General features: G+C 55.0%; 1 protein-coding gene across 1 annotated transcript; it reads left to right on the top strand.

The window, feature by feature from the left end:
* On the top strand, nucleotides 1–21,045 carry LOC132386197 (tyrosine-protein kinase STYK1-like). The gene is made up of 8 exons (XM_059958480.1): nucleotides 1–27; nucleotides 2,909–2,939; nucleotides 8,844–8,900; nucleotides 10,099–10,221; nucleotides 14,140–14,367; nucleotides 18,088–18,269; nucleotides 19,314–19,397; nucleotides 20,561–21,045. The coding sequence occupies exons 3-8, from the start codon at nucleotides 8,858–8,860 to the stop codon at nucleotides 20,819–20,821; spliced, it is 921 nt and encodes a 306-aa protein (XP_059814463.1). The 5' UTR covers nucleotides 1–27; nucleotides 2,909–2,939; nucleotides 8,844–8,857; the 3' UTR covers nucleotides 20,822–21,045.
* Nucleotides 21,046–24,610: the final 3,565 nt, after the last annotated feature.

The raw sequence follows: 24,610 nt of genomic DNA, 5'->3' as shown, positions 1-24,610 counted from the left end.
GAGGCGCGGTTCTGGGACGTTTCAAAGGTTTGTGTATTGTTCAGGATGTGCACCTGAACAGGTGTGTGTGTGTGGCGGGGTGGGGGGGGGGGGGGGTGGGAGAGGGCGGGATGTGGGTGTGTGTATGTCTGGATGCAATGATTCAGGGTATACACCTGAACAGGTGAGTGCGTTAGATGGGGAGAGGCAGGGAGCGAGGAGGGGGGAATGGACTCGCGGCGGAGAGAAAGGGGGAGTGGTGTGTGGATTGGAGTGCTGAACAGAGAGAGAGAGGGGGAGGGAGGGAGGGAGAGAGAGAGGGAGTGGGAGAGAGAGAGAGAGAGGAATGTGGATAGGGAGCAAGAACAAAACAGGGAGGGGTAGGGGAGAGACGGTGACTGAGGGAGGGAGATAGAAAGAGAAGGACAGATCGAGAGGGAGGAACAGAGAGAGGGAAGGACAGATGGAGAGGGAGAAACAGAGAGAGGGAAGGTGACAGTGGGAGAGAGAAGGACAGATGGAGAGGGAGGGAGGGAATGTGACAGTGGGAGAGAGAAGGACAGATGGAGAGGGAGGAACAGAGAGAGGGAAGGACAGATGGAGAGGGAGGAACAGAGAGAGGGAAGGTGACAGTGGGAGAGAGAAGGACAGATGGAGAGGGAGGGAGGGAATGTGACAGTGGGAGAGAGAAGGACAGATGGAGAGGGAGGAACAGAGAGAGGGAAGGACAGATGGAGAGGGAGGAACAGAGAGAGGGAAGGTGACAGTGGGAGAGAGAAGGACAGATGGAGAGGGAGGGAGGGAATGTGACAGTGGGAGAGAGAAGGACAGATGGAGAGGGAGGAACAGAGAGAGGGAAGGACAGATGGAGAGGGAGGAACAGAGAGAGGGAAGGTGACAGTGGGAGAGAGAAGGACAGATGGAGAGCGAGGAACAGAGAGAGGGAAGGACAGATGGAGAGGGAGGAACAGAGAGAGGGAATGTGACAGTGGGAGAGAGAAGGACAGATGGAGAGGGAGGAACAGAGAGAGGGAAGGACAGATGGAGAGGGAGGAACAGAGAGAGGGAAGGTGACAGTGGGAGAGAGAAGGACAGATGGAGAGCGAGGAACAGAGAGAGGGAAGGACAGATGGAGAGGGAGGAACAGAGAGAGGGAATGTGACAGTGGGAGAGAGAAGGACAGATGGAGAGGGAGGAACAGAGAGAGGGAAGGACAGATGGAGAGGGAGGAACAGAGAGAGGGAAGGTGACAGTGGGAGAGAGAAGGACAGATGGAGAGCGAGGAACAGAGAGAGGGAAGGACAGATGGAGAGGGAGGAACAGAGAGAGGGAAGGTGACAGTGGGAGAGAGAAGGACAGATGGAGAGGGAGGGAGGGAATGTGACAGTGGGAGAGAGAAGGACAGATGGAGAGGGAGGAACAGAGAGAGGGAAGGACAGATGGAGAGGGAGGAACAGAGAGGGAAGGTGACAGTGGGAGAGAGAAGGACAGATAGAGAGGGAGGGAGGGAAGGTGACAGTGGGAGAGAGAAGGACAGATGGAGGGAGGGAAGGTGACAGTGGGAGAGCGGACAGATGGAGAGGGAGGGAGGGAATGTGGCAGTGGGAGAGCGGACAGATGGAGAGGGAGAGGACAGATTGTGGGACGGGGGACGGAGGGAAAGCGAGTGAGTGATAAGAATTGGAGAGGCTGAGAGTGGGGGCGGGGGGGGGGGACAAAGCCCGAGTTCGGATTAAGATTTATCCTCAGAGTGCGGGGCCCAGAGATACATTTTGCTCGGGAAACCTTCAGAGAAGGAACTGCAAACAGGACCGGGCGAATTGCGACGGAGAGAGAAGGCGATGAGGGGGAAATGAATTGGAGTGGGAGAGAGACAGAGAGAGAAAGCAGGGTGGAGAGGACAGAGAGAGAGTGTGGCGGCGTCTGCAGCGGGGGTGGGGGATCGAGAGCGGGAGGGATGGGTTGGCGGGGGAGTGGGGTTGGAGGGAGGACAGAGCAGGACGGAGGGAGGCCAAGGGGGAAGGAGGGGCGTGAGAGAAAGACAGAGAGAGGGACGGAGAGAGAAAACTGGGTGGGGAGGCGGAGGAAAGAGTGGATACGCAAGAAGCAGAGAGGGGAGGGAGGGAGGCAGAGATGGAGGGAAGAGTGAGGTGAATGGTGGGAGTGAGAGCAGTCCGAGTGGAGGAGTGGGGGGGAGAGAGAAAGGGAGAGGCAGTGAAAGGAGAGGGGGGGGAGGGAGCGAGAGAGAGGGAGAGAGAGGGGGGAGGGAGCGAGAGAGAGGGAGAGAGAGGGAGAGGGAGAGAAGGAGAGAGCGAGAGAGAGAGAGAGTGAGAGGGAGAGAAGGAGCGAGCGAGAGAGAGAGTGAGAGAGAGAGAGAGAGAGAGTGAGAGAGAGAGAGAGAGGGAGAGGGAGAGAAGGAGAGAGCGAGAGAGAGAGTGAGAGAGAGAGGGAGAGGGAGAGAAGGAGAGAGCGAGAGAGAGAGAGTGAGAGAGAGAGAGTGATAGATGCAGAGAGGGAGGGAGGGAGGGGGGGAGAGAGAGGGAGAGAAGGAGAGACAGAGAGAGAGCGATAGACGGAGAGAGAGAGAGAGGGGGGGGGAGGGAGCGAGAGAGAGGGAGAGAGAGCGAGGGAGAGAGAGATAGAGAGAGTGAGAGAGAGAGAGAGGGAGAGGGAGAGAAGGAGAGAGCGAGAGAGAGAGTGAGAGGGAGAGAAGGAGAGAGCGAGAGAGAGAGAGTGAGAGAGAGAGAGTGATAGATGCAGGGAGGGAGGGGGGAGAGAGAGATAGAGAGAGGGAGAGAAGGAGAGAGAGAGAGAGCGATCGACGGAAACAGGGAGGGGGAGAGGGAGGGAGGGAGGGAGGGGCTGAGTGAGAGAGGCGGAACCCAAACAGGAAGAGCCCGAGCTGGTGACACCGATGATCTGTTTACAGCCAGAAACACGGTCGATCCCCGCAGAAGCAGGTACGAAGTGCCGGTGACGCAGATATTGCCGGAGACAAGGGAGTTGGGTGGGGGTGGGGGGGCGATAGGAGGGAGGAGGACAGGGGTTTCAGAGTGAGAGACCGGGACACTGAGACAGGAGGGATGGGATGGGTGTGATTCGGGAGGCACAGACATTCAGGGCACAGTTCACGTACAGTGTGAATCTCTCTCCACACCGTCCCATCACACACTCTCGGGGTCTGACACAGAGTGAATCTCCCTCCACACCGTCCCATCACACACTCCCGCGGTCAAACACAGTGTGAATCTCCCTCCACACCGTCCCATCACACACTCCTGGGGTCAGACACAGAGTGAATCTCCCTCCACACCGTCCCATCACACACTCCCGGGGTCAGACACAGAGTAAATCTCCCTCCACACCGTCCCATCACACACTCCTGGGGTCAGACACAGAGTGAATCTCCCTCCTCACCATCCCATCACACTCTCCCGGGGTCAGACACAGAGTGAATCTCCCTCCACACCGTCCCATCACACACTCCCGGGGTCAGACACAGAGTAAATCTCCCTCCACACCGTCCCATCACACACTCCCGGGGTCAGACACAGAGTGAATCTCCCTCCACACCGTCCCATCACACACTCCCGGGGTCAGACACAGAGTGAATCTCCCTCCACACCGTCCCATCACACACTCCCGGGGTCAGACACAGAGTGAATCTCCCTCCACACCGTCCCATCACACACTCCCGGGGTCAGACACTGAGTGAATCTCCCTCCACACCGTCCCATCACACACTACCGGGGTCAGACACAGAGTGAATCTCCCTCCACGACGTCCCATCTCACACTCCCGGGGTCAGACACAGAGTGAATCTCCCTCCACACCGTCCCATCACAAACTCCCGGGGTCAGACACAGAGTGAATCTCCCTTCACACCGTCCCATCACACACTCCCGGGGTCAGACACAGAGTGAATCTCCCTCCTCCCCATCCCATCACACTGACCCGGGGTCAGACACAGAGTGAATCTCCCTCCTCACCGTCCCATCACACACTCCTGGGGTCAGACACAGAGTGAATCTCCTTCCACACCGTCCCATCACACACTCCCGGGGTCAGACACAGAGTAAATCTCCCTCCACACCGTCCCATCACACACTCCCGGGGTCAGACACAGAGTGAATCTCCCTCCACACCGTCCCATCACACACTCCTGGGGTCAGACACAGAGTGAATCTCCCTCCACACCGTCCCATCACACACTCCCGGGGTCAGACACAGAGTGAATCTCCCTCCACACCGTCCCATCACACTGACCCGGGGTCAGACACAGAGTGAATCTCCCTCCTCACCGTCCCATCACTCACTCCCGGGGTCAGACACAGAGTGAATCTCCCTCCACACCGTCCCGTCACACACTCCCGGGGTCAGACACAGTGTGAATCTCCCTCCACACCGTCCCGTCACACACTCCCGGGGTCAGACACAGAGTAAATCTCCCTCCACACCGTCCCATCACATACTCCTGGGGTCAGATACAGATTGAATGTCCCTCCTCACCGTCCCATCACACACTCCCGGGATCAGACACAGAGTAAATCTCCCTCCACACCGTCCATTCACACACTCCCATGCCATGGGTTAGCGAGGGTGAACCAGTTGATCTGGAAGGACTGCATTCTGTACTCCTCAGTGTTTCGGGTCACTGAACACTAACAGATTCTGTTTCTGAATTAAACCTGAGAGTTTTGAATGTTTGTATTTATCACATTGGTCTCGCCCTCATCAGTGAGTGTCTGTCCCCGTTACAGAGGGAGTTTCACCCCTATTTCCCCGTTACAGAGGGAGTTTCACCCCTATTTCCCCTGTTACAGAGGGTGTTTCATCCCTATTTCCCCTGTTACAGAGGGAGTTTCACCCCTATTTCCCCTGTTACAGAGGGTGTTTCATCCCTATTTCCCCTGTTACAGAGGGTTTCACCCCTATTTCCCCTGTTACAGAGGGAGTTTCACCCCTATTTCCCCTGTTACAGAGGGTTTCATCCCTATTTCCCCTGTTACAGAGGGAGTTTCATCCCTATTTCCACTTACAGAGGATTTCACCCCTATTTCCCCTGTTACAGAGGCAGTTTCATCCCTATTTCCCCTGTTACAGAGGGAGTTTCATCCCTATTTCCCCTGTTACAGAGGGAGTTTCACCCCTATTTCCCCTGTTACAGAGGGTGTTTCATCCCTATTTCCCCTGTTACAGAGGGTGTTTCACCCCTATTTCCCCTGTTACAGAGGGAGTTTCATCCCTATTTCCCCTGTTACAGAGGGTGTTTCACCCCTATTTCCCCTGTTACAGAGGGTGTTTCATCCCTATTTCCCCTGTTACAGAGGGTGTTTCACCACTATTTCCCCTGTTACAGAGGGTGTTTCATCCCTATTTCCCCTGTTACAGAGGGTGTTTCACCACTATTTCCCCTGTTACAGAGGGAGTTTCATCCCTATTTCCCCTGTTACAGAGGGAGTTTCATCCCTATTTCCCCTGTTACAGAGGGAGTTTCACCCCTATTTCCCCTGTTACAGAGGGAGTTTCATCCCTATTTCCCCTGTTACAGAGGGTGTTTCATCCCTATTTCCCCTGTTACAGAGGGTTTCACCCCTATTTCCCCTGTTACAGAGGGAGTTTCATCCCTATTTCCCCTGTTACAGAGGGAGTTTCACCCCTATTTCCCGTTACAGAGGGAGTTTCACCCCTATTTCCCCTGTTACAGAGGGAGTTTCACCCCTATTTTCCCTGTTACAGAGGGTGTTTCACCCCTATTTCCCCTGTTACAGAGGGTGTTTCATCCCTATTTCCCCGTTACAGAGGGAGTTTCACCCCTATTTCCCCTGTTACAGAGGGAGTTTCACCACTATTTCCCCTGTTACAGAGGGAGTTTCACCCCTATTTCCCCTGTTACAGAGGGTTTCATCCCTATTTCCCCTGTTACAGAGGGTGTTTCACTCCTATTTCCCCTGTTACAGAGGGTGTTTCACCACTATTTCCCCTGTTACAGAGGGTGTTTCACCCCTATTTCCCCTGTTACAGAAGGTGTTTCACCCCTATTTCCCCTGTTACAGAGGGAGTTTCATCCCTATTTCCCCTGTTACAGAGGAAGTTTCACCCCTATTTCCCCTGTTACAGAGGGAGTTTCATCCCTATTTCCCGTTACAGAGGGTGTTTCATCCCTATTTCCCGTTACAGAGGAAGTTTCACCCCGATTTCCCCTGTTACAGAGGGAGTTTCACCCCTATTTCCCCTGTTACAGAGGGAGTTTCAGCCCTATTTCCCCTGTTACAGAGGGTTTCAGCCCTATTTCCCCTGTTACAGAGGGAGTTTCAGCCCTATTTCCCCTGTTACAGAGGGAGTTTCAGCCCTATTTCCCCTGTTACAGAGGGAGTTTCACCCCTATTTCCCCTGTTACAGAGGGTGTTTCACCCCTATTTCCCCTGTTACAGAGGGAGTTTCACCCCTATTTCCCCATTACAGAGGGAGTTTCACCCCTATTTCCCCTGTTACAGAGGGTGTTTCACCCCTATTTCCCCTGTTACAGAGGGAGTTTCATCCCTATTTCCCCTGTTACAGAGGCAGTTTCATCCCTATTTCCCCTGTTACAGAGGGAGTTTCATCCCTATTTCCCCTGTTACAGAGGGAGTTTCACCCCTATTTCCCCTGTTACAGAGGGAGTTTCATCCCTATTTCCCCTGTTACAGAGGGTGTTTCACCCCTATTTCCCCTGTTACAGAGGGTGTTTCATCCCTATTTCCCCTGTTACAGAGGGAGTTTCACCCCTATTTCCCGTTACACAGGGAGTTTCATCCCTATTTCCCCTGTTACAGAGGGTGTTTCACCACTATTTCCCCTGTTACAGAGGGTGTTTCATCCCTATTTCCCCTGTTACAGAGGGAGTTTCACCCCTATTTCCCCTGTTACAGAGGGTGTTTCATCCCTATTTCCCCTGTTACAGAGGGAGTTTCACCCCTATTTCCCCTGTTACAGAGGGAGTTTCATCCCTATTTCCCCTGTTACAGAGGGAGTTTCACCCCTATTTCCCCTGTTACAGAGGGAGTTTCACCCCTATTTCCCCTGTTACAGAGGGTTTCATCCCTATTTCCCCTGTTACAGAGGGAGTTTCACCCCTATTTCCCCTGTTACAGAGGGTGTTTCATCCCTATTTCCCCGTTACAGAGGGTTTCACCCCTATTTCCACTTACAGAGGATTTCACCCCTATTTCCCCTGTTACAGAGGCAGTTTCATCCCTATTTCCCCTGTTACAGAGGGAGTTTCATCCCTATTTCCCCTGTTACAGAGGGTGTTTCACCCCTATTTCCCCTGTTACAGAGGGTGTTTCATCCCTATTTCCCCTGTTACAGAGGGAGTTTCACCCCTATTTCCCGTTACAGAGGGAGTTTCATCCCTATTTCCCCTGTTACAGAGGGTGTTTCACCACTATTTCCCCTGTTACAGAGGGAGTTTCATCCCTATTTCCCCTGTTACAGAGGCTTTCACCCCTATTTCCCCTGTTACAGAGGGTTTCATCCCTATTTCCCCTGTTACAGAGGGTGTTTCACTCCTATTTCCCCTGTTACAGAGGGTGTTTCACCCCTATTTCCCCTGTTACAGAGGGAGTTTCATCCCTATTTCCCCTGTTACAGAGGGAGTTTCACCCCTATTTCCCCTGTTACAGAGGGAGTTTCACCCCTATTTCCCCTGTTACAGAGGGAGTTTCATCCCTATTTCCCCTGTTACAGAGGGTGTTTCACCCCTATTTCCCGTTACAGAGGGTGTTTCATCCCTATTTCCCCTGTTACAGAGGGAGTTTCACCCCTATTTCCCGTTACAGAGGGAGTTTCATCCCTATTTCCCGTTACAGAGGGTGTTTCACCACTATTTCCCCTGTTACAGAGGGAGTTTCATCCCTATTTCCCCTGTTACAGAGGGTTTCTTCCCTATTTCCCCTGTTACAGAGGGTGTTTCACTCCTATTTCCCGTGTTACAGAGGGTGTTTCATCCCTATTTTCCCTGTTACAGAGGGTGTTTCACCCCTATTTCCTCTGTTACAGAGGGAGTTTCACCCCTATTTCCCCTGTTACAGAGGGAGTTTCATCCCTATTTCCCCTGTTACAGAGGCTTTCACCCCTATTTCCCCTGTTACAGAGGGTTTCATCCCTATTTCCCGTTACAGAGGGTGTTTCACTCCTATTTCCCCTGTTACAGAGGGTGTTTCACCCCTATTTCCCCTGTTACAGAGGGAGTTTCATCCCTATTTCCCCTGTTACAGAGGGAGTTTCACCCCTATTTCCCCTGTTACAGAGGGAGTTTCACCCCTATTTCCCCTGTTACAGAGGGAGTTTCATCCCTATTTCCCCTGTTACAGAGGGTGTTTCACCCCTATTTCCCGTTACAGAGGGTGTTTCATCCCTATTTCCCCTGTTACAGAGGGAGTTTCACCCCTATTTCCCGTTACAGAGGGTGTTTCACCACTATTTCCCCTGTTACAGAGGGAGTTTCATCCCTATTTCCCCTGTTACAGAGGGTTTCTTCCCTATTTCCCCTGTTACAGAGGGTGTTTCACTCCTATTTCCCGTGTTACAGAGGGTGTTTCATCCCTATTTTCCCTGTTACAGAGGGTGTTTCACCCCTATTTCCCGTTACAGAGGGTGTTTCATCCCTATTTCCTCTGTTACAGAGGGAGTTTCACCCCTATTTCCCCTGTTACAGAGGGAGTTTCACCCCTATTTCCCCGTTACAGAGGGAGTCTCCCCATCACCCCTGTTACCGGGATTAATCTCTCCCTGTCACCCCCATTACACAGGGAATCTCTCCACCATCACCCCTGTTACAGAGGGAGTCGGGAACCACGTTAAATGTGTTGTTCTGTCCCCAGATCTCTGCCCCCGGATGGAGAAGGTCGAGGAATGCCCGCCGGGCGATGAGCTCTGTGGTGAGTCCGAATCGTGACCGCTCCCCCTCTCTGGCCCTCCGTCTCCCTCTCGCTGCCACCGCATTCTCTCCCCTCTGCTAACCTCCGTCTCCCTCTGCCTCACTCATACCCTGCCTCCCTCTCTCCCCTCCTCCTCCATCTGCCTCCCACTTTCCCCTCTTCCCTACCCTTCTCCACCTCCTCCCTCCCTTTCTCCCCTCCCCGTCCTCCACCCCTGAACCTCACCTCTCTCTCTCTCTCCCTTCCTCCATTTCTCCCACTTTCCCGTTCCCTACCCTCCACCTCCTCCCTCCCTTTCTCCCTCCTGTCACCCCTCCCCATCCTCCACCCCTCAACCTCACCTCTCTCTCTCCTCCTCCATCTGCCTCCCACTTTCCCCTCTTGCCCAGCCTTCTCCACCTCCTCCCTCCCTTTCTCTCTTCTTTCTCCCCTCCCCATCCTCCACCCCTCAACATCACCTCTCTCTCTCTCCTCCTCCATCTGACTCCCACTTTCCCCTCTTCCCTACCCTTCTCCACCTCCTCCCTCCCTTTCTCCCTCCCCTCCCCATCCTCCACCCCTCAACCTCACCTCTCTCTCTCCCCTCCTCCATCTACCTCCCACTTTCCCCTCTTCCCTACCCTTCTCCACCTTCTCCCTCCCTTTCTCCACCTCCTCCTTCCATTTCTCCCTCCTGTCTCCCCTCCCCGTCCTCCACCCCTCAACCTCACCTCTCTCTCTCTCCACCTCCATCGGCACACTCTCTCTCACTAAACCCCCACCCCCACCCCACACCGCTCCCGTCTCCCCGACTGCACCCAACGACCCCTGCCGTTCCCACGGACTGAACGAACACCCCTCCCTTGCCTCAGCTGCTGGCACACCTCCCGATCCCAGACAATGGCCCGCCTCGTTCCGGCCAGGGCTTCCCTCTTCGGGATAAATCCCCCACCGAAGCCCAGCCAAGCCCCCTCTCCCCCAGGCGACGACGGGGACGTCTCCGCGGTGGCCCTCCCGGTCGCCCCGGCAACGACCTCCATCTCCCTGGCGATGACCTCCGCCCCCCAGGCGATGCTCCGGCCGGCCCGACAACGGCCCGCCCTCACCGGGGTCAGACCCCTGGGAGGTGGGGTGGGATTGGGGGGGTGGTGGGGTAGCGAGCGGCTGAGACCGTGCACGGACCTCACGCTGACCTCTGGAACCTGCGATCCACGAGCAGAGGTGCGGGCCTTCGAGTCCGAGATCATCATCGTCCCAGTCCTCCTCATCGCCGCCTCCTGCATCGTGGGCGGGTGCATTCTGTGGATGACCTGTCGACAGAAGAAGGGGACCCCACCGCCAGGTAGGGAACGGCGTGGAGGGAGCATCACTCTGTGTCCGACCCCGGGAGTGTGTGATGGGACGGCGTGGAGGGAGATTCACTCTGTGTCTGACCCTGGGAGTGAGTGATGGGACGGTGTGGAGGGAGGGTCACTCTGTGTCTGACCCCGGGAGTGTGTGATGGGACGGTGTGGAGGGAGATTCACTCTGTGTCCGACCCCGGGAGTGTGTGATGGGACGGTGTGGAGGGAGATTCACTCTGTGTCTGACGCCGGGAGTGTGTGATGGGACGGTGTGGGGGGAGATTCACTCTGTGTCTGACCCCGGGAGTGTGTGATGGGACGGTGTGGAGGGAGATTCACTCTGTGTCTGACCCCGGGAGTGTTTGATGGGACGGTGTGGAGGGAGATTCACTCTGTATCTGACCCCGGGAGTGTGTGATGGGACGGTGTGGAGGGAGATTCACTCTGTGTCTGACCCCGGGAGTGTGTGATGGGACGGTGTGGAGGGAGATTCACTCTGTGTCTGACCCCGGGAGTGTGTGATGGGACTGTGTGGAGGGAGATTCACTCTGTGTCTGACCCCGGGAGTGTGTGATGGGACGGTGTGGAGGGAGGTTCACTCTGTGTCTGACCCCGGGAGTGTGTGATGGGACGGTGTGGAGGGAGATTCACTCTGTGTCTGACCCTGGGAGTGAGAGATGGGACGGTGTGGAGGGAGATTCACTCTGTGTCTGACCCCGGGAGTGTGTGATGGGACGGTGTGGAGGGAGATTCACTCTGTGTCTGATCCCGGGAGTGTGTGATGTGACGGTGTGGAGGGAGATTCACTATGCGTCTGACCCCGGGAGTGTGTGATGGGACGGTGTGGAGGGAGATTCACTCTGTGTCCGACCCCGGGAGTGTGTGATGGGACGGTGTGGAGGGAGATTCACTCTGTGTCCGACCCCGGGAGTGTGTGATGGGACGGTGTGGAGGGAGATTCACTCTGTGTCCGACCCCGGGAGTGTGTGATGGGACGGTGTGGAGGGAGATTCACTCTGTGTCTGACCCCGGGAGTGTGTGATGGGACGGTGTGGGGGGAGATTCACTCTGTGTCTGACCCCGGGAGTGTGTGATGGGACGGTGTGGAGGGAGATTCACTCTGTGTCTGACCCCGGGAGTGTTTGATGGGACGGTGTGGAGGGAGATTCACTCTGTATCTGACCCCGGGAGTGTGTGATGGGACGGTGTGGAGGGAGATTCACTCTGTGTCTGACCCCGGGAGTGTGTGATGGGACGGTGTGGAGGGAGATTCACTCTGTGTCTGACCCCGGGAGTGTGTGATGGGACGGTGTGGAGGGAGATTCACTCTGTGTCTGACCCCGGGAGTGTGTGATGGGACGGTGTGGAGGGAGGTTCACTCTGTGTCTGACCCCGGGAGTGTGTGATGGGACGGTGTGGAGGGAGATTCACTCTGTGTCTGACCCCGGGAGTGTGTGTTGGGACGCTGTGGAGGGAGATTCACTCTGTGTCTGACCCCGGGAGTGTGTGATGGGACGGTGTGGAGGGAGGTTCACTCTGTGTCTGACCCCGGGAGTGTGTGATGGGACGGTGTGGAGGGAGATTCACTCTGTGTCTGACCCCGGGAGTGTGTAATGGGACGGTGTGGAGGGAGATTCACTCTGTGTCTGACCCTGGGAGTGTGTGATGGGACGGTGTGGAGGGAGATTCAGTCTGTGTCTGACCCCGGGAGTGTGTGATGGGACGGTGTGGAGGGAGATTCACTCTGTGTCTGACCCCGGGAGTGTGTGATGGGATGGTGTGGAGGGAGATTCACTCTGTTTCTGACCCCGGGAGTGTGTGATGGGACGGTGTGGAGGGAGATTCTCTCTGTGTCTGACCCCGGGAGTGCGAGTGATGGGACGGTGTGGAGGGAGATTCACTCTGTGTCTGACCCCGGGAGTGTGTGTTGGGCGGTGTAGAGGAATAATCACTCTGTGTCTGACCCCGGGAGTGTGTGATGGGACGGTGTGGAGGGAGATTCACTCTGTATCTGACCCCGGGAGTGTGTGATGGGACGGTGCGGAGGGAGATTCACTCTGTGTCTGACCCCGGGAGTGTGTGATGGGACGGTGTGGAGGGAGATTCACTCTGTTTCTGACCCCGGGAGTGTGTGATGGGACGGTGTGGAGGGAGATTCACTCTGTGTCTGACCCCGGGAGTGTGTGATGGGACGGTGTGGGGGGAGATTCACTCTGTGTCTGACCCCGGGAGTGTGTGATGGGACGGTGTGGAGGGAGATTCACTCTGTGTCTGACCCCGGGAGTGTTTGATGGGACGGTGTGGAGGGAGATTCACTCTGTATCTGACCCCGGGAGTGTGTGATGGGACGGTGTGGAGGGAGATTCACTCTGTGTCTGACCCCGGGAGTGTGTGATGGGACGGTGTGGAGGGAGATTCACTCTGTGTCTGACCCCGGGAGTGTGTGATGGGACGGTGTGGAGGGAGATTCACTCTGTGTCTGACCCCGGGAGTGTGTGATGGGACGGTGTGGAGGGAGGTTCACTCTGTGTCTGACCCCGGGAGTGTGTGATGGGACGGTGTGGAGGGAGATTCACTCTGTGTCTGACCCCGGGAGTGTGTGTTGGGACGCTGTGGAGGGAGATTCACTCTGTGTCTGACCCCGGGAGTGTGTGATGGGACGGTGTGGAGGGAGGTTCACTCTGTGTCTGACCCTGGGAGTGTGTGTTGGGCGGTGTAGAGGAATAAGCACTCTGTGTGTGACCCCGGGAGAGTGTGATGGGACGGTGTGGAGGGAGATTCACTCTGTGTCTGACCCCGGGAGTGTGTGTTGGGCGGTGTAGAGGAATAATCACTCTGTGTCTGACCCCGGGAGTGTGTGATGGGACGGTGTGGAGGGAGATTCACTCTGTATCTGACCCCGGGAGTGTGTGATGGGACGGTGCGGAGGGAGATTCACTCTGTGTCTGACCCCGGGAGTGTGTGATGGGACGGTGTGGAGGGAGATTCACTCTGTGTCTGACCCCGGGAGTGTGAGATGGGACGGCGTGGAGGGAGATTCACTCTGTGTCTGACCCCGGGAGTGTGTGATGGGACGGTGTGGAGGGAGATTCACTCTGTTTCTGACCCCGGGAGTGTGTGATGGGACGGTGTGGAGGGAGATTCTCTCTGTGTCTGACCCCGGGAGTGCGAGTGATGGGACGGTGTGGAGGGAGATTCACTCTGTGTCTGACCCCGGGAGTGTGTGTTGGGCGGTGTAGAGGAATAATCACTCTGTGTCTGACCCCGGGAGTGTGTGATGGGACGGTGTGGAGGGAGATTCACTCTGTTTCTGACCCCGGGAGTGTGTGATGGGACGGTGTGGAGGGAGATTCTCTCTGTGTCTGACCCCGGGAGTGCGAGTGATGGGACGGTGTGGAGGGAGATTCACTCTGTGTCTGACCCCGGGAGTGTGTGTTGGGCGGTGTAGAGGAATAATCACTCTGTGTCTGACCCCGGGAGTGTGTGATGGGACGGTGTGGAGGGAGATTCACTCTGTGTCTGACCCCGGGAGTGTGTGATGGGACGGTGTGGAGGGAGATTCACTCTGTGTCTGACCCCGGGAGTGTGTGATTGGACGGTGTGGAGGGAGATTCACTCTGTATCTGACCCCGGGAGTGTGTGATGGGACGGTGCGGAGGGAGATTCACTCTGTGTCTGACCCCGGGAGTGTGTGATGGGACGGTGTGGAGGGAGATTCACTCTGTGTCTGACCCCGGGAGTGTGTGATGGGACGGTGTGGAGGGAGATTCACTCTGTGTCTGACCCCGGGAGTGTGGGATGGGATGGTGTGGAGGGAGATTCACTCTGTGTCTGACCCCGGGAGTGCGAGTGATGGGAGGGTGTGGTGGGAACCTCACCCTATTTGTCTCAATGCACCCCCGCCCCACCTCCCCCAGACTGGACGGAGACCGGGAAGCATGTCCTGGAGCTCAGGCCCAGCAACGGAGCTTTGTGCGGTCAGGCCCCGTCCGACCCGGAGCTGGGGCCTTGGCAGATCCCTGCGGAGAGGCTCGTCGGGGGCCTGAAGCTGATAGCCCGCGGACGTTACGGGAACATCTTCCTGTGCCGGTTGGCAGCCGAGGGGTCCGGGAAGGAGAAGGCCGTCGTTGTCAAGGAGCTGCAGGGTAAGGGGCTCCTCTCACTCCGTCTGGCATCCTCCCGCTCTTGTGGGAACCAGGCCTGAACTGCTGCCTTCTGTTCCCGTGTCAACCGGACCCTTCTTAGCATGTTAGCCGGGCATTCTGCACTCCCACGGTGATCAGGCCCGATTGGAACCTGTTCCACTTTCTACGGTGACCAGGCCCGAAGCGGGGGCCCAAGCTTCAGCGCCCACAGCAACCGGGCCTCAGTGGGGCCTGCTCATGTTGCCATGGTAATCGGACCCGGACAGGCCTATTCGTGCGTCCCAATCCTCCAGGCCTGAAGAGGGTCTATTCTGTTCCAATGCCAACCAGGCCTAAACAGGCCGAATCCTTTCCCCACTGTTACCAGCATCACCTGGTCCAGTTTTCCCCATGGTGACTGTTGTAATGTAAGTATTATTAAAAGTAAGTTAACACTAATCGGGGAGCTGTTGGTGGCAAGAGGCCAGATCCAGGGTTGGCGGGGTCTTTACTTCCACTCTTTTTACTCCAAGTATGCATTGTATATAGTTCCCCCACCCACAAGGTACCTGTGAAGCCTCTGTACTGTAGATATCATTTGCCATCCCAGATCAAGATGCTCTTTTGGCCATCAAATCGCCAATAACCACTTAACCATATAACAACTACAGCACGGAAACAGGCCATCTCGGCCCTTCTAGTCCATGCCGAACGCTTACTCTCACCTAGTCCCACTGGCCCATATAACCATATCACAACTACAGCATGGAAACAGGCCATCTCGGCCCTCCTAGTCCGTGCCGAACGCTTACTCTCACCTAGTCCCACTGACCCATATAACCATACCACAATTACACACGGAAACAGGCCGTCTCGGCCCTTCTAGTACGTGCTGAACGCTTACTCTCACCTAGTCCCACTGGCCCATATAACCATATCACAATTACAGCACGGAAATAGGCCATCTCGGCCCTTCTAGTCCGAGCCGAACGCTTACTCTCACCTAGTCCCACTGGCCCATATAACCATATCACAATTACAGCACGGAAACAGGCCATCTCGGCCCTTCTAGTCCGTGCCGAACGCTTACTCTCACCTAGTCCCACTGGCCCATATAACCATATCACAATTACAGCACGGAAACAGGCCATCTCGGCCCTTCTAGTCCGTGCCGAACGCTGACTCTCACCTAGTCCCACTGGCCCATATAACCATATCACAATTACAGCACGGAAACAGGCCGTCTCGGCCCTTCTAGTCAATGCCAAATGCTTACTCTCACCTAGTCCCACTGGCCCATATAACCATATCACAATTACAGCACGGAAAAAGGCCATCTCGGCCCTTCTAGTCAATGCCAAACGCTTACTCTCACCTAGTCCCACTGGGTCATATAACCATATCACAATTACAGCACGGAAACAGGCCATCTCGGCCCTTCTAGTCAATGCCAAACGCTTACTCTCACCTAGTCCCACTGGCCCATATAACCATATCACAATTACAGCACGGAAACAGGCCATCTCGGCCCTTCTAGTCAATGCCAAACGCTTACTCTCACCTAGTCCCACTGGCCCATATAACCATATCACAACTACAGCACGGAAACAGGCCATCTCGGCACTTCTAGTCCGTGCCAAACGCTTACTCTCACCTAGTCCCACCGACCCGCACTCAGCCCATAACCCTCCATTCCTTTCCTGTCCATATACCTATCCAATTTTACTTTAAATGACAAAATTGAACCTGCCTCTACCACTTCTACTGGAAGCTCGTTCCACACAGCTATCACTCTCTGAGTAAAGAAATTCCCCCTCGTGTTACCCTTAAACTTCTGCCCCCTAAGTCTCAACTCACTTCCTCTTGTTTGAATCTCCCCTAGTCTCAATTGAAAAAGCCTATCCACGTCAACTCTATCTATCCCCCTCATAATTTTAAATACCTCTATCAAGTCCCCCCTCCTTCTACGCTCCAAAGAATAAAGACCTAACTTGTTCGACCTTTCCCTGTGACTTAGGTGCTGAAACCCAGGTAACATTCTAGTAAATCTCCCCTGTACTCTCTCTATTTTGTTGACATCTTTCCTATAATTCGCTGACCAGACCTGTACATAATACTCCAAATTCAGCCTCACCAATGCCTTGTACAATTTTAACATTACATCCCAACTCCTTTACTCAATGCTCTGATTTATAAAGGCCAGCATACCAAAAGCTTTCTTCACCACCCTATCCACAGGAGATTCCACCTGCAGGGAACTATGCACCATTATTCCTAGATCATTCTGTTCTACTGCATTCCTCAATGCCCTACCATTTACCATGTATGTCCTATTTGGATTATTCCTACCAAAATGTAGCACCTCACATTTATCAGCATCAAACTCCATCTGCCATTGTTCAGTCCACTCTTCTAACTGGCCTAAATCTCTCTGCAAACTTTGAAAACCTACTTCATTATCCACAACGCCACCTACCTCAGTATCATCTGCATACTTACTAATCCGATTTACCACCCCATCATCCAGATCATTAATGTATATGACAAACAACATTGGACCCAGTACAGATCCCTGAGGCACACCGCTAGTCACCGGCCTCCAACCTGACAAACAGTTATCCACCACGACTCTCTGGCATCTCCCATCCATCCACAGTTGAATCCATTTTACAACTTCAATATTAATACCTAACGATTGAACCTTCCTAACTAACCTTGCATGTGGAACCTTGTCAAAGGCCTTACTGAAGTCCATATAGACAACATCCACTGCTTTACCCTCGTCAACTTTCCTCGTAACCTCTTCAAAAAATTCAATAAGATTTGTTAAACATGACCTTCCACGCACAAATCCATGCTGGCTACTCCTAATCAGATCCAGTCTCTCCAGATAATTATATATACCATCTCTAAGAATACTTTCCATTAATTTACACACCACTGACGTCAAACTTACAGGCCGATAATTGGGAGGTTTACTCCTGGAACCCTTTTTAAACAATGGAACCACATGAGCAATACGCTAATCCTCCGGCACCATCCCCGTTTCTAATGATACTTGAAATATTTCTGTCAGAGCCCCTGCCATTTCGACACTAACCTCCCTTAAGGTCCTAGGTTACATCCAGTCAGGAGCCGGAGATTTATCCACTGTTATATTCCTTAAAAGCGCCAGTACTTCCTCCTCTTTAATCGTCACAGTTTCCATAACTTCCCGACTTGTTTCCCTGACCTTACACAATTCAATATCCTTCTGCTTAGTGAATACCGAAGAAAAGAAATTGTTTAAAATCTTCCCCATCTCTTTCAGCTCCACACATAGCTGTCCACTCTGATTCTCTAAGGGACCAATTTTATCCCTCATTATCCTTTTGCTGTTAACGTAACTGTAGAAACCCTCTGGTTTCTAACCAGGATTGAATGAGGCCTGGTCATGTTCCACTGGTAACCATGCCCGACCTGGGCCTACTCTGATTAACAGCGTAAGCGTAGGCTCATAGACCACTACGGCATGGTAGCAGGGACTTCGGCTAAAGTATTAATCTGCCTTGCCACGTCACCTTGCACAAGGACCGGTTCTGAATGTGGTCTTCTGCCCATTCCCATGGCAACCCAGGCCTGTACGAGGCCTATATCAGTTCCCTCTGGAACACATTCGCCGTCGTAGGGATGGTGTCTGACAGAGAACTCACCCACTCCCTCTCCTCCATCTCTCTCTCTCTCTCTCCATCCCTCCTGCAGAATCGGCGACTCCCGGCCTGGCGGAGATGTTCCTGTCCCGTATCCGGTTCCAGGCCGCCCTGGGCCAACACCCCCACCTGGTGAAGATGGAGGGCTGCTCCACCCAGGGCGGGACCACCCGGCTGGTGATGGAGGCCCTGGAGCTGGGCAACCTCCTCCACTTCCTCTGGCAATGTCGCAAGGTGAGGGGGGGAAGAGGGTGGGGGAGCGAGAGGGAAAAGAGAGAGAGAGAGAGAGACAGAGGGTGGGGGTAGAGAGAGTCAGAAAGAAAGTGTGATAGGTGCCATTGAGAGAGGGGGAGAGGGAGATTTAATAGGGATCCGAGGGGTAACTGTTGCACCCAGAGGGTGGTCCGTCGGTGGAAGGAGCTGCCGGAGGAAGTGGTCGAGGCAGGTACATTAACGACACTCGGACAGGGACACGGATAGGAAAGGTTCAGAGGGATACGTGTGGTCCGTCTGTGGAAGGAGCTGCCGGAGGAAGTGGTCGAGGCGGGTACATTAACGACACTCGGACAGGGACACGGATAGGAAAGGTTCAGAGGGATACGGGTGGTCCGTCTGTGGAAGGAGCTGCCGGAGGAAATGGTCGAGGCGGGTACATTAACGACACTCGGACTGGGACACGGATAGGAAAGGTTCAGAGGGATACGGGTGGTCCGTCTGTGGAAGGAGCTGCCGGAGGAAGCGGTTGAGGCGGGTACATTAACGACACTCGGACAGGGACACGGATAGGAAAGGTTTAGAGGGATATGGGTGGTCCGTCTGTGGGAGGAGCTGCCGGAGGAAGTGGTCGAGGTGGGTACATTAACGACACTCGGACAGGGACACGGATAGGAAAGGTTCAGAGGGATATGGGTGGTCCGTCTGTGGAAGGAGCTGCCGGAGGAAGTGGTCGAGGCAGGTACATTAACGACACACGGACGGACACGGATAGGAAAGGTTTAGAGGGATACGGGTGGTCCGTCTGTGGAAGGAGCTGCCGGTGGAAGTGGACAAGGCGGGTACATTAATGACACTCGGACAGGGACACGGATAGGAAAGGTTGAGAGGAAAATGGGGAAGGCATGGGCAGGGTGGGGCCGAAAGGCTGGGCCCCCACCCTGGGTCTCGGAGGACTGGATGGAGACAAGTTCCAGGTTGACGGGGAGTTGGGCTCGAGAGCGGGAGAGACGTCGGCACTGGGCTGGTGGTAGGATCTCAACTCCTCTGTCTCTCATCCCCCAGGACGTGGTGACAATGGAGGCAACCCCTTACGACCTGACAGAGAAACAGGTCTACGTCATCGCGGAGCAAGTGGCCAGTGGCCTGGTGAGTCCCCCCCCCCACCCGCTCCAACGCCTGGCCTCTCTCTGCTGCTTCTACCCCGGCCCCTCTCTCCCTCTTTCCCTCCTTCCCGGGGCTCCCCTCACTTTCACCCATCACTCCCCATTTTCCTCTCCCTCCAACTCTCTTGTTCCTTCTCCTCTTTCCGTCTCCCTCCATGATCCTCGCCCCCCAACACCCCCACCCCAACTTCTCCTCTCTCCATCTCCCTCCATGATCCTCTCCTCCCCAACACCCCCACCCCAACTTCTCCTCTCTCCATCTCCCTCCATGATCCTCTCCTCCCCCAACACCACCACCCCACCTTCTCCTCTTTCCATCTCCCTCCATGATCCTCTCCTCCCCCAACACCCCCACCCCACCTCTTTCCATCTCCCTCCATGATCCTCTCCTCCCCCCAACACCCCCACCCCACCTTCTCCTCTTTCCATCTCCCTCCATGATCCTCTTCTCCCCCAACACCCCCACCCCACCTCTTTCCATCTCCCTCCATGATCCTCTCCTCCCCCCAACACCCCCACCCCACCTTCTCCTCTTTCCATCTCCCTCCATGATCCTCTCCTCCCCAATACCCCCACCCCACCTCTTCTTTTCATCTCCCTCCATGATCCTCCACAACACCCCCACCCCACCTTCTCCTCTTTCCGTCTCCCTCCATGATCCTCTCCTACCCAATACCCCCACCCCACCTTCTCCTCTTTCCTTCTCCCTCCATGATCCTCTCCTCCCCCCCAACACCCCCACCCCACCTTCTCCTCTTTCCGTCTCCCTCCATGATCCTCTCCTACCCAAAACCCCCACCCCACCTTCTCCTCTTTCCATCTCCCTCCATGATCCTCTCCTCCCCCAACACCCCCACCCCACCTTCTCCTCTTTCCATCTCCCTCCATGATCCTCTCCTACCCAATACCCCCGCCCCTGAAACACCCAAACTCTGATCCCCCCCCCACCTACACCCTGTCGACACCCCTCCATCTTGCTCACATCGCTGTGCCCCTCCAAACGTCTCTCAATAGCCTCCAATGTGTTTGCTTCCCCCACCACACCAGGCAGAGCGTTTCAAGACACCCACCACTCTCTGGGTAAAAAAAACTTACCCCTCACATCCCCCCTCTCACCTTCAATGACTGCCCCCCCCCCGGTGTCAGACATTTCAACCCCCGGGGAACAGATACTCTCACAATCTTGTAAACCTCTCCCCGATCTCCCCTCGGCCTCTGCCGCTCCGGAGGAAACAGCCCAAGTTTACCCGGTCTCCTGTGAGAGCACGGGCCCTCCGAACCGGGCAGGATCCCGGTGACCCTCTTCTGCCCCCTCCCCGAAGCCCCGACACCCTTCCTGCAGAGGGGCGACCAGGGTCGGGTGCGATTCTCCGGACGGGGCCCCGCCGTTCCAACGTCACCTCCTGACTTTTGAACTCGATGCCCCGACTAACAGAAGCCCTCGGCCTTCTGAACCGCCGTCTCGGCCCGCGGAGCCGCTTCCGGGGAGCTGCGACCTCGGACCCCATCATCTCCCTGCTCAGCAGCCCTGTGCAAGATCTTGCCCCGAACAGAGTGCCGTCTCCTTGCGTTTGCCCTATGGAGGGGCAACGCCTCATACTTATCTGGGGTTAAACGGCATCTGCCATCTCACTGCCCATATCGGCAACTGATCTATATCACGCTGTATCCTTTAACTCCATCAGAATCTGGTTTATTATCGCTGGCATATGACGTGAAATTTGGTCACTGAGCGGCAGCAGTTCAATGCAATATATAATCCAGCAGAGAGAGAAAGTAGAATAATAAATAAAATAAAACGTAATAATAAATAAACAAGTATATCAGTTATGTATATTGAATAGATTTTTTAACGTGCAAAAACAGAAATACTGCGTATTTAAAAAAAAGGGAGGTCGTGTCCAAGGGTTCAACGTCCATTCAGGAATCGGACGGCAGAGGGGAAGAAGCTGTTCCTGAATCGCTGAGTGTGTGCCTTCAGGCTCCTGTACCTCCTCCCTGATGGCAGAGGGGAAGAAGCTGTTCCTGAATCGCTGTGGGTGTGTCTTCAGGCTCCTGTACCCCCTCCCTGATGGCAGAGGGGAAGAAGCTGTTCCTGAATCACTGACTGTGTGTCTTCAGGCTCCTGTACCTCCTCCCTGATGGCCGAGGGGAAGAAGCTGTTCCTGAATCGCTGAGTGTGTGTCTTCAGGCTCCTGTACCCCCTCCCTGATGGCAGAGGGGAAGAAGCTGTTCCTGAATCGCTGAGTGTGTGCCTTCAGGCTCCTGTACCTCCTCCCTGATGGCAGAGGGGAAGAAGCTGTTCCTGAACCGTTGAGTGTGTGTCTTCAGGCTCCTGTACCTCCTCCCTGATGGCCGAGGGGAAGAAGCTGTTCCTGAACCGTTGAGTGTGTGTCTTAAGGCTCCTGTACCTCCTCCCTGATGGCAGAGGGGGAGAAGCTGTTCCTGAATCGCTGAGTGTGTGCCTTCAGGCTCCTGTACCTCCTCCCTGATGGCAGAGGGGAAGAAGCTGTTCCTGAACCGTTGAGTGTGTGTCTTCAGGCTCCTGTACCTCCTCCCTGATGGCAGAGGGGAAGAAGCTGTTCCTGAACCGTTGAGTGTGTGTCTTAAGGCTCCTGTACCTCCTCCCTGATGGCAGAGGGGGAGAAGCTGTTCCTGAATCGCTGAGTGTGTGTCTTCAGGCTCCCGTACCCCCTCCCTGATGGCAGAGGGGGAGAAGCTGTTCCTGAATCGCTGAGTGTGTGTCTTCAGGCTCCTGTGCCTCCTCCCTGATGGCAGAGGGGAAGAAGCTGTTCCTGAATTGCTGAGTGTGTGTCTTCAGGCTCCTGTACCTCCTCCCTGATGGCAGAGGGGGAGAAGCTGTTCCTGAATCGCTGAGTGTGTGTCTTCGGGCTCCTGTACCTCCTCCCTGATGGCAGAGGGGAAGAAGCTGTTCCTGAATCGTCGAGTGTGTGTCTTCAGGCTCCTGTACCCCCTCCCTGATGGCAGAGGGGAAGAAGCTGTTCCTGAATCGCTGAGTGTGTGTCTTCAGGCTCCTGTACCTCCTCCCTGATGGCAAAGGGGAAGAAGCTGTTCCTGAATCGCTGAGTGTGTGTCTTCAGGCTCCTGTACCTCCTCCCTGATGGTAGAGGGGAAGAAGCTGTTCCTGAATCGCTGAGTGTGTGTCTTCGGGCTCCTGTGCCTCCTCGTACGAACAAGCTGGATGAACTCAGCCGGCCGGGCGGCATCTGTCGAGGTTTCGGGCCGAGACCCTCCGTCAGGGCGAAGAGAGTGCTGCCACGAGCACTGACGAGGGGTCTCTGCCCGAAACGTCGACGGATGCCGCCCGGCCGGCTGAGTTCATCCAGCTTGTTTGTACGTGTTGATTTGACCACAGCGTTTGTGTTTTCTGTACCTCCTCCCCGACGGTAACAGTGAGAAAAGGGCACGCCCTGGGTGCCGGAGGCTCCTCGGTAATGGACGCTGCCTTTCCGAGACTCCGCTCCCCGAAGATGTCCTGGGTACTCTGTAGGCCGGTGCCCAAGATGGAGCTGACTAGATTGACAACCCTCTGTGGCTTCATTCGGTCCTGTGCAGGAGCCCCTCCCCACCAGACAGTGATGCAGCCTGTCGGAACGCTCTCCACGGTACAACCACAGAAGTTTCTGAGCGTGTCTGTGGACGTGCCAGATCCCTTCAAACTCCTCATGAAGCACGGCCGCTGTCTCGCCTTCTTTGTGACTACATCGATAGGTTGGGACCAGGTCAGATTCTCGGAGATCTTGACACCCAGGAACTCGAAGCTGCTCACCCTCTCCACTTCTGATCCCTCTGTGAGGATTGGTGTGTGTTCCTTCGTCCTACCCTCCCTGAAGTCCACAGTCAGCTCTGTCGTCTTGCTGCCCTCTGCACCGTCTGTCTGTGAACACAACTCCAGTGCCTACACCACTGTAACAGTACCCTCCGTGCAGAACCCCACGAGTGAGTCGTAGACGAGTGTTAGATACATTGTGTGTATACGCACCACCCTCCCTCTCTGAAAAATCCGGTGCGCGGCAACCTCCCAGGAAACCTCCTATCCCTGAGAATTCCGGCACTGTGGCTGAACATCGACGGCCCCTCGGTAGAGATCGTTCAGAGCACCAGATTCCTTGGTGTTCCCCTGTCGGAGAATCTCGCCCGGTCCCTCGACACCATCTCACGTGCAGAGCCAACAACCTGTCTCTGAATGTGAACAAAACAAAGGTGTCCGCCTGGCGGAGATTCTCACCCGGTCCCTCGACACCAGCTCCACAGCAAAGAAAGCCCAGCAGCGTCTCTACTTTCCGCGAAGGCTGAGGAAAGTCCATCTCCCACCACACCCCCCCATCCTCATCACATTCTACAGGGGTTGTATTGAGAGCATCCCGAGCAGCTGCATCACTGCCTGGTTCGGGAATTGCACCGTCTCGGATCGCAAGACCCTGCAGCGGATAGTGAAGTCAGCTGAGAAGATCACCGGGGTCTCTCTTCCCGCCGTCACGGACATTTCCACGAGTCGCTGCATCCGCAAAGCAAACAGCATTATGAAGGACCCCACGCACCCCTCATACAAACTCTTCTCCCTCCTGCCGTCTGGGAAAAGGCTCCGAAGCATTCGGGCTCTCACGACCAGACTGTGTAACAGTTTCTTCCCCCAAGCCATCAGACTCCTCAATACCCAGAGCCTGGACTGACACCTTACTGTCCTATTGTCCTGTCTATTATTTATTGTAATGCCTGCACTGTTCTGTGCACTGTATGCAGTCCTGGGTAGGTCTGTAGTCTAGTGTAGATTTCTCTGTGTTGTTTTTACGTACTTCAGTCTAGTTTTTGTACTGTGTCATGTAACACCATGGTCCTGAAAACTGTTGTCTCGTTTTTACTGTGTACTGTGCCGGCAGTTATGGTCGAAATGACAATAAACGTGACTTGACTTGTCTTGGCAAGGGAGCGTTAACGCCCAGCTCTTGCAGTTGGTCTGTAGTCTAGTGTAGCTTTTTCCTGTGTTGAAAAACGTTGACTCGTTTTTACTGTGTACTGTGCCGGCAGTTATGGTCGAAACGACAATTAAAAGTGACTTCACTTGACTTGAAATGTCCCCAATCTCCCCTTTGCCCTGAAATTTGCCCCGGTTAGCCCACCTTCCTGATCCCTGCGACACCCCCATTCCTGAAAACTCCCTCAGTCTCCCTCACC

Source organism: Hypanus sabinus, unplaced genomic scaffold (assembly GCF_030144855.1).
Source record: "Hypanus sabinus isolate sHypSab1 unplaced genomic scaffold, sHypSab1.hap1 scaffold_1055, whole genome shotgun sequence".
Taxonomy (NCBI): domain Eukaryota; kingdom Metazoa; phylum Chordata; class Chondrichthyes; order Myliobatiformes; family Dasyatidae; genus Hypanus; species Hypanus sabinus.
This window is presented reverse-complemented; position numbering and strand designations above follow the sequence as displayed.